Source organism: Montipora foliosa, chromosome 11 (genome assembly GCF_036669935.1).
Source record: "Montipora foliosa isolate CH-2021 chromosome 11, ASM3666993v2, whole genome shotgun sequence".
NCBI classification, from domain to species: Eukaryota; Metazoa; Cnidaria; class Anthozoa; order Scleractinia; family Acroporidae; genus Montipora; species Montipora foliosa.
This window is the reverse complement of record NC_090879.1, coordinates 36,418,605-36,428,604: the sequence shown is the minus strand read 5'-3', so window position 1 is coordinate 36,428,604 and position 10,000 is coordinate 36,418,605. Positions and strand designations below refer to the sequence as shown.

At 40.4% G+C, this 10,000-nt stretch overlaps 1 protein-coding gene across 2 annotated transcripts in view; it reads left to right on the top strand.

The window, feature by feature from the left end:
• LOC137976469 (serine-rich adhesin for platelets-like) overlaps window positions 1-10,000 on the top strand; it is a 134,018-nt gene that overhangs the window by 11,371 nt on the left and 112,647 nt on the right. For both annotated transcript variants that reach the window (XM_068823831.1, XM_068823830.1), the window contains 2 exons: window positions 7,738-7,808; window positions 9,311-9,782. In XM_068823831.1, coding sequence (XP_068679932.1) covers window positions 7,738-7,808; window positions 9,311-9,782 — 543 coding nt within the window. The remainder of the gene's footprint in view (window positions 1-7,737; window positions 7,809-9,310; window positions 9,783-10,000) is intronic.

The window sequence follows — 10,000 nt, the reverse complement described above, 5'->3', positions numbered from 1 at the left end:
ATAATACTGCTTTTATGAAGTTTTGTTAACTTTTGCTCTTTAAAGTGCCCCTGTGACCAAAAAATCAATTCATATTTTTCTTTGGATTTCAAAACCATGTTCACAAAACACTAAGTGACCCACGTTTTAAGCCTTGATTTCAAAAAGACACCTCTTTATTTTAACTGCCATTACTACAGTAACATTATGTTCTTGAGAGAGCTGGATCGAGGAGAAAATGAGGTCAAAGGCTCACTAGTTTAAGAATGCAATACGTGTGTACGCCGCAGAATTAATATGCAGCACGGGGGTTTTGGGCTTTCAGACTTTTAAACTCACGCTTTGCATATACAATAAGCTGCGTTCACACACTGAAATTTTAAGCTAGTGAGCCTCTGACGTCACTTTTCCGTGGATCCAACCTTCTGAGGTCCAATCGGTCAGTTTTGAACATGAGTAATGGCGGACCGTGAAATCCAAAACTCAAAGTAAACGGCCTTTGGATAAAAATCAAAGCTCAAAATCTTGCCAGTGAGGTGTTAAGCAAACACACTTTCAAAATCTGAAGGAAAAAAGGAAGTGGTTTTTTTGATCACAGGGGCACCTTAAGCCAATCAGAAGTAAGTACAGACAATAGAAAAGTTATCACCTTTTTGCATACCAATTGAATTCCAACATGTTCGTTGCCGTTGTTGCTATCATTCTTATCTGGACCGTTTCTTAAACGACATAGTAGTAGTAGAATCTAGAGTGCGGGCAGAAGCAGAGCGTGGAGAAGGGAGAAACAAACAGCATGAACAATTAATACAGAGAATAATAATTTGATCAAGCAGCGATAAGAAGAAGCATGGCGCAAGTTGTTTTTGAAACATCGTGCCAATGCATTATCAACACGATCTCTACAATCTAAACCAGATCCTGTGCAATTTGATGGTGATGCCAGTGTCAATCAAGAGGCTGAAGAAAGAGTAGTTACCGGTACGTGCCCTTGCTGCAAGGAAATGCACTTGCTGAAAAGAACTTGGAAGGGAGATGGCAGCTTTTACAGGAGAAGAGACTGTCATGGATGTCTGAACTTTGGGCACATGAGAGCCCAATATCGCACCATGGAAGGATGTAATTGCTCGCGGGGTACATTTCCTCATAATAAGCTGCTTTATAAAGATCGTTCCCAGTCTTGAGCCCAGCAAGAGCAGACCAAAGAAACCCCCATTGAGGGTAAAGAGAAGGTGGATTCATACACATCGCTCACCCAAGGCGCACACTATGCAGTACTGCTACACATTGTTCCAGCACCAGTGTTTTCTACCAGTGGACAATCTTTTACCACCTACGGCCTCTTGTACAATGCAAGTCGGGGAACCATTATTAGCCAGAAGCTTGCAGAGAAACTGAACATTGATGACCTCTCAGGATGCTTTGAGATTCTTGTGGTGGAGTGACAACAGTGATAACAATCCTCAGGAATACGCTATGACTGTCCATGTTTTTGGAGCAACTGACTCTCCATGCTGTTCTAACTATTGTGTGAAGAGGGTAGTGGAAGATAACAGAGAGAAGTATGATCCGGTGGTAACCAACACCGTGCTGAGACACTTTTATGTTGATGCTAAAGGCGGTTAAGAATAAAGAGATCGCTATCCAAGTTTTTAGTGACATGATGGAGCTGCTTACAAGAGGTGCTTTTCAGCTGACAAAGTGTAATTCCAACAGCCGTGTCGTCTTGAACGCTATTCCCAATCAAGAAAGAGCTGTCCCTTCGATAGACCCTGATTTAGACCACTTGCCAATTGAGAGAGCACTTGGAGTGAGGTGGAACGTCGGCAGAGACGCGTCTTGTCTTAATGTTTTGGATTGTTGCAAGAGTTCGCAAAGAGTTTTGGATCGTAAACAGAAGGGTGGAAATCAAGAGAGCTGCAGGTGATTGTTTTGCTTGTAAATGGCAGTATGCCCAGCAAATGACTCAAGAGATGGCCGAGTTGGCGAAAATATGATTGACACCCTATCAGCCACCGTTAACTTCTACCGGTATGGCCTCTTGCAAGTTAAATGTGTGTGCGGTACCGCTAAATGCTATGGATGTATCTTTATATGTATGACCTCTCGGGCGGTTCTCCTCGATCTAGCACAATCTCTTGAGACTGACGCTTTCATAATGGTGCTGAGAAGATTTCTTAACACTCGTAGAAATGTGAAAGAGCTGTGATCGGACAATGGCACAAATTTTGTCGGCGCTGAGCATGAATTGAAAGAGTGTATTAACAAATGGAACCATAGGCAGATTGAAGAGGAGCTTAAGATCCGACAGTGTCAATAGGTATTTCATCCTCCAGGTGCCTCTCATATGTCTGGTGTGTGGGAGAGGCTGATTAGGAGCATCAAAAGATCGATGAAAGCTATCCTGGGTGAAAGGCTAGCCGACGAAGAGGTCCTGAGAACAGTACTGTGAGAAGCCCAAGGTATTGCTAACTCTAGGCCCCTCTGCCCGAACTTTGTTGACATGCGAGATGTAGAAGGTATCATCCCAAATCACCTCCTATTGCAGAAACCAGCAATGATGTTACCCTCTGGCGATTTTGATGATTCAGACCTTTGTTGCCGTAAGCGATGGAGACAGTCTCAAATTCTCATGGATCATTATTGGAGAAGATGGTTGCACAAATATGTACCAAGCTTACAAGAACGACAGAAATGGGATGTCCCGCACAGGAACCTAGGGCTTGACGATTTAGTCCTTATAGTTGACAAGAACTCTCCCAGGGGACATTGGATCCTTGGCTGTATCACCAAGGTATTTCCAGGAAAGGACGGATTTGTGCGCTGCGCAGAAGTAAAGACAAAACATTCAACATTGCTTTGCACCATCAGGAAACTTTGCCTGCTGTAGGCATCTATGTCTATGTCTATTTATTTCTGTTATTGTTGTGTTGTTTTAGTGCTTACTAGCGTTATTTGTGATTATGTTTACTTTAGCCAACCTCAGCGATTTCCATGTTATGCTGTCTGCAAGGTCATCATTCATTCAAATTTAAGGCAATAAATGGAATCAAGAGTGTAAGGATCATGGCGAAGTGAAGTTTCTGTACAATAATACTTACATGAATGACATCGAGAGCACTGTGTACCAACAGCACAAAAACTTTCCAGTGATATTTAGAGTTTGATTAACAAGGGTGGATTCCAAGTCAAGGGCTGGATATTTTCAGGTGATCCTATAAACCAAGAAAAAAGGGCTATACCTAGTGAGCCAAATACCTTGGCAGGGAAAGTCCTCGCAATAATCTGTAATCCAGTCAAGGATTACTTATACTTTGAAGTTAAATTAAACTTTTCGTGTAAGAAGCACAAGTTGCGCACCAAAACAGATTTAAAGACTAATAAGCTGCCCTATGAAATTCCAGAACAACTAACGAAATGTACCGGTATTATTCTTTCTCAAGTTAACAACATCTACAATCCACTCTGATTAGCAGGACCTTTCACAGTGAGAGCGAAAATAATGACATGTCCTATATGGGCAAACAACATCAAGATGAACTGGGATGATCCTATTCCAGAGGAAAATAAGCGAGATGGGATAATGTTCTTCAGAGAACTACTTGATATGGACAATGTCAAATTTAAGAGATGCATGAAGCCACATGATATAGTTGGAGATCCAATATTGATTATCATTAGCGATGGATCCAGCCAAGCCTTCAGCGCATGTGCTCACGTATGATGGGAACTCTTGAAAAGTGGCCGTTTAGAAGTAGCCTGATTCAGTCCAAGAACTGCCTTGCCCCCATTAACCCTTTAACACCCAAACCGGCCTAAACTGGCCAGACTTAATACTTTACTCTGTCTAACGCCAGACGATTTTACTTGTCAATGGGAAACCCCTGGAGACATTGGGTTAAGAGGATATCTATTAATTTATGGGTGCTATGAGGAGCAATAATCAACAAACGACTAAAAGTGCTCATACAACAGCAGTGCAGATATCCTTTCCAGAGATTCTACCATATATCGTTGATTCACAAATAGTGCATGCTATGATTCAAAAGGATTCCTATGGTTTCAACACACTTGCTGCAACACGCATAGGAGAAATTCAAGAAGACACTGATCCTGGGTCAAGAGTGAGTATAACATTGCTGATTGGTTAACCAGAGGCAAGAAGCTGAGAGAGATTGGTTTTGGCAGCAGTTGGCAGGATGGACCCATATTCCTTAACCAACCAGAGAGTGAATAGCCAGTGAGTTGTGATTACGCTGAACAACAATTACCGGACATGATGAAAACCGCAAGAATTGCGACTGCGGTTGTAAAGGACGATATAGTAACCAGAATTAACATAAACAAGTATTCAAACTATAAGAGATTGCTATGAGTGACAGCGCGAGCGCGAGACTGCTAATTATTTAATCACTACAATATGAAGATTTTAGCTCGTTGTACTTGTTTGTCTCTGTAAACCATAATATATAGTCTAAAAGCGGAGCTCCTGTTTCTAGCCCCTGAAAGCAATATAGTGTATATGGAAATAATTGTGCTTGTGCATAAAGTAAAAAAACATCGTCATTATTGTATACAGTTACCTGTAACAGTGAGCCGACAGCAGTAAACCAACAATATTTTTTTATTATTTCAATCAACAACTAAAACTGAAATTACATTTTTTATTTGACTGATAATCTTTATGCCCTCTCTTTTCACTTTAGAACAAAATCAAGAATTACTAATTAAAAAGTCAAGCTTAAACATAGTAATTCGCTTACTTGACCTCAATTTCACAGTTAAACAAAGCAGCTCACGACTGGACATCCATTTCACACAAAAAGCCTTAAATCAAAAGGTATTGATTTAGTGGACAGTCATCGCAGTAATGAGAATTCAGTTCCAAAATAAGCAAAATGTAGCAGGACACAAAACCTCATGACAAACAAGACAAACGATTGTAAGTTATAACTCATTTGCTTTTAGAGATTTTGCTGAAAATCCCAGGTTCAAGTTTATCAAACCACTTCTCAAAGTCTTGTCTGACCAAAAAGAACCTAAACTGACCCAAACATTGCTTACAAGTGCGTTCATTGCAGATAAATGTACTGCAATCTAATTTGAATTTAGATGGCATTGAGAGTTCGGTTATAATATGTCTGGCGAAATAGATGTCTGAAGAAAACTCGCCAATGATGTCTGGTGTAAGCTTGAATGGCGACGTCGTGTGTGATTGTTGAAATTTGCGAGAATCTCTGTCAACACAGAATTGTAAACGTTTTCAGGCCTTTTTCGTTTCTTTTAGCGAGTTTTACAAAATTTGTGTGGCAGTTAGGCATATATTTGTTTTGTCTCTTGCCCTATTTCTCTCAACTTTATGATGTTCTTCATTGAAATCTTCTCTTCTTCTACTTCTCTTGGCTCTTTCCTACTTTATCTCTCACTAATGCTAAAAACTCTTCCCCACTGACGTGGGAAAAAGGCAGGCTGCACAAAAGTTTCCTGCCAAGAAAATTTGCCCATCTGCTGCATTTGCGAGACTCCCCTCCCTTCCCTTTCTTAGTCTCCCTTCTCCCTCCCTCAGAGTCTGTACAGACAGACGTACGTGTATGCTCAGTCAAACACATGACAACCAAATGAAAATTCTCTTTAGTATGGGGCTCTGCCCCAGGCCACTTTGCGCCCCTTTGCCCTGCTGTTAGCGGAGCTCCGCGGGCGCCAAGCACCATAGCTAAGAAAATATGGTAACCCATCGATGTGAGAAAATTTGGTTTTATAGCCATGATGTCATGAACGTCCGTACATGTGTACATCCGTACGTCCGCCCGCCCCTCCATGTATGCCAATGTGACCAGTATCACGTAACCATATCATGGGCTCAACTTTAGAGCTCATCGAGGAGGCAATACTCCAGTTTACACTCCAGCTAGTTTACAGCATACATCTTTGATATTGGACATCAATGTTATGGTCAATTGACACCTGTCAAAACAAGGTATCTGCTCGTGGGCTCAAGTTAGACCTTATCGAGGTCAGCCCTTTTTTTTTTTTGAAGTTGACCGCTGACCCGGGACTGGTTGTTGATTGGATCGCAGGCTCAAGCCAGGTCAGACAATCACACTCACACCTGGACGAGGCTTAATTATTCGCGCTCTTTCTGTGGCTTAACGTGGCTACACAGCAATGCTACGCCAGCAAAAGCTCTTGACAGTCGATGCTTTTTGTGTTCAGGTACGGTTTGGAAAATATATTTTTCTTGCATTAATTTCGAATCTTCTGTTGCAAGATGCCTGGACGGCCTATGTCAGAAGAACAGAAACGAAAGAAGAGAGAAAGAGAACGAGAACGACAAAATGGTACACCAGTAATAGCTTAAAGTTGGTGGAAGACGTTACTCCACAAATTCTTTTCTTGGACACTAAACCGTTTGTTATTTCTACGGATGCGTTATTTCAAGTGGATGCATATTTCTAAAATGTGGTTTAGTCGTTTTTTCCTTTGTTCAGGAATGAAACTCGAATTTTTATTGTTAACTGAAATTAAATAACAATGATCTGTACTCTTTTTGGACAGAAATAATCGATCTGTTGCTGGTTTGTTTGGCCTTAAAATGCGAGCGAACAAGAAGTTTTTTTACTCTGCTTGCCTAACTGTTTTCCGATGTGCCTCGACAGTGACAAGAATTTTGCACTTGTGTTCTAAACATGTAATCGCAATGAGTTCTCGTAAAAGTATAAGGAGAAATATCACCAGCTCATGTTTTCAGAAGTTTGTTTAGAGCACGTACAGGTAATTTGTTGGAGATCTTGTTTGAAGTTTGTCCTTTTTGTAGCTGATTCTGGTTCTAAGCCAAGCTGGCGTGTTTCAATGAAATACATCGAATTGTAAATGATCTCATTTTCAGAGATAAAGTGGAATCAATAAAGTACATCAATAAAACTCCTTGTTTGACCTTGAACCGACAAAGACGATCTGTCACATCACGAGCTGTAGTACGTCTGTGATTTCTAATTTTAGCTTGATTCCTATTAGCTGCCGTTTGACAGTCGACTCTGAAATGGCTTCTTTCCTTTTCCGTTCTCTTGCTGAGGATTTGCTTGTTTTCTTTTAAAACTCTTGCGATTCAAGAAAAATTAATTGCCTAACTGGTGAATTCGACAGTAGATTTTGCTGGAAAAACTGATATCACACTCATCCCTTCGTGATTCATGCGATCAGTCAGTTTTTCAGGTGAAATTAACCGTGGAATTCACTAGTTAGGCAGCGAAGAAAATGTTACATAATTAAGCAATATCCGGGAAAACCAAAAGGCGGACAGTTCCAAAGCTTTTTTTTTTCACTAATCCTACAGCCAGTAAGAATGAACAAGCCGGGAGCTCCGCTTTTAGGCTTGGCTAAATCTATATATTGTTGTTTACAGTAGGGAGCTTAAGCATGTGTGTTTTTGACATGCGGACGGCAACCGCAACCATGTTTACATTGCTAAGTATTGTTTCTCTATTGGAAATGATACTTATAAAAATCTGGGGGAATCCACTGTCCTGGCGTGTAAAATGTTCTCTTCCGGTTGCCGTCGGCATCTAAAGAACATGCGTGCTTAAACTCCCTAGTGACAAACCAGTTGTCCTCGGTAATGGAGTGCAAGTTGAAAGACAGGAGGGTTTTATTTCACATGCACTGATTAAAACTATTATTATAATATTATTGTTTTTATTTCCTTTCAGTCATGAGAGAGATTTATTTTTCTGACTTTGTCAAACTGTTGCTTTTCTCTTGTAGGAAGTTGGATTGGGTGAATTTAATGACTTTAGTTCTGTCAGTGTTGAGCAGGATCTAAAGATTTGTGACAGGTAGATGTTATTCCATGTACATTTAACAAGAAGCTATTTCAAAAAAAGAAATAGAGTTTTGTTTCCGAAATGGTAAGGGCAGGAGAAAAGATAAAATACTGTAGTGTGGGTCACTCGGTCTGTTGTATTTATTTCGCTTTGTCTATGCAAACTCTCAAGAAATGAAGATGAAATGTGGACGCAAACTCTCTGAACAGTGAGAAGCATGTCAAGGAAATTATTAACCATTAAAGAGAATAACAGATACTTGTTTATGTACACAGTACATCAAACCATAAAGTCTACAAATACCAATTTTACCTTCAAATGTCACTGCATAACATTTCAAATTTTGCTTTCAGTGAATCTTCCATTACACAGTCAGTTGTGCCCGATACAGTCGCCAATGCGCCCATTTGTTTACCATACTGGAACCGGTTGCTCGAAGCCCGGTTAGCGCTAACTGTTGGTTAAGAGATATCAGAACCTATGGGTTTCCATGGTATTTAATGCCAGTTAGCGCTAACCATGCTTCGAGCAACCGGCCCCTGGCGACCAAGATTCAAACGTTAGTCGCCACGTTGGCGAACTCTTTGGGTTCTGTATATGTTACCTTTATATACTATGCCATTAAATAAAGCTTAAAGCTAGGTAAATCGGTGCGAACGACTGAGGTTTGTAGGAAAAATGTGATGAACATGTCAATATATGCCATCTTTGATTTTTTTTAAAGTTTTGTACATTGTGGAATGAGGTGAAATGAAAAGTATTGGTAGGGTGGATCAATGAATGTCTGTTGCCCTTCCAAAGCTATCACAAGAGTCCTTTTTTATGCTCCTGGCTCAGTTTGTCTTAAAAGGAAAAGGGTGCACCCACCTGGTTGCAGTGTGAACCTTTATGACAAAAAAAAAATCCATCTTCTTTGGTGATTCAAACCAACCTGAAAAGTACAAGGAAGGATAAGGTTTTTTGCGAATGTTGGCCGTGTAGCACTTATATTTGAACAGACTTAAATGATTACAGTGTAATGTGAAGTGCTAGTTTTGTACCCCATGTGAACCATGTGAGTGTTAGCCACCCTGGTCAGAGTTTTTCTCTGTCCTTGTGTGGGCCCATTTCCAGTAGGGCTAACATTCACATGGTTCATATGGGGTTCAAAACTAGCACTTCACATTGCACTGCAATGAGTTAAGTCTGTTCAACCTGAAAAGTAGTCTTGGAAGCCTTAGATTGTCAGTAGATGAATTGGGGAGCAACCAGCAGTGCCTCATTTTCCAACATTGTACCAATGTAATGTGTGTATTCATACAAGGTGTTTTTTGAGTAATCGATATTGTCATAACTACCTATCTATCTGTTGTTAAGTTGTACAAATTGAATAAAGGTTATTAAATACAAAAACCTACAAGCTGGTTGATACAGTACCTGCATGTACTTCAAGGATGCCGTAGTGTTACAAAATGTGCTTGTCTGCAATGAAAATTAATTTTATTTTTCTTGGTTGTGCTCTTTTATTTATTCAGATATGGGAACAGAAACAATTACGAAAGATCAGATCAAATCAGATCCGAAAAGCAGAGAAGCTCAATTGAAGGGACTGATAACTCTTTGGGTCACCAGTCTGCAGGCTCTCCGTCATCACCTCAATCAATAAGATTGTCACCAAGATCCTCACCACACCATTCACCCAGAGGAAGACACTGTTCACCTCCTCCCTCTTCCTTAGCAGCATCGCAACCACTGTTGATTTCTACATCACAGTCATCCTCCTCCTCCTCCTCCTCCTCCTCCTCCACTTCCTCCTCCTCCTCCAAGGAACCAGTGTTATCATCCTCAGATGAAAGTGGTTTGGTCAACAAAGACAATCCATTTCATGCTGTTTGTACCACATTGTCACAGTCAGTGCCATCACATTTCCCTGTTCTGGAGGATAAATTAAATGAGTCACAGAACTCCATGTCCTTACTTTCATATGGCGAAGGAATGGAAAGAAAGGTTTTTTTGTAAAATCTGTAATAACTTGATTATTTTTGATAATGGGAGGTTTCAGAGAATAATTTTATACTGGTACTTATGGAAAAAAGTACACACAGGCATACAATGTAGTTAAAGGATGTTAATTTTGTTTTTGATTAAGTCTCAGTTGTTAGTGTGTTTTACAGTAAATGTACATGTTGGTTAAAGGGGTCCGTGGAGTTGGACTTTTTGACTGC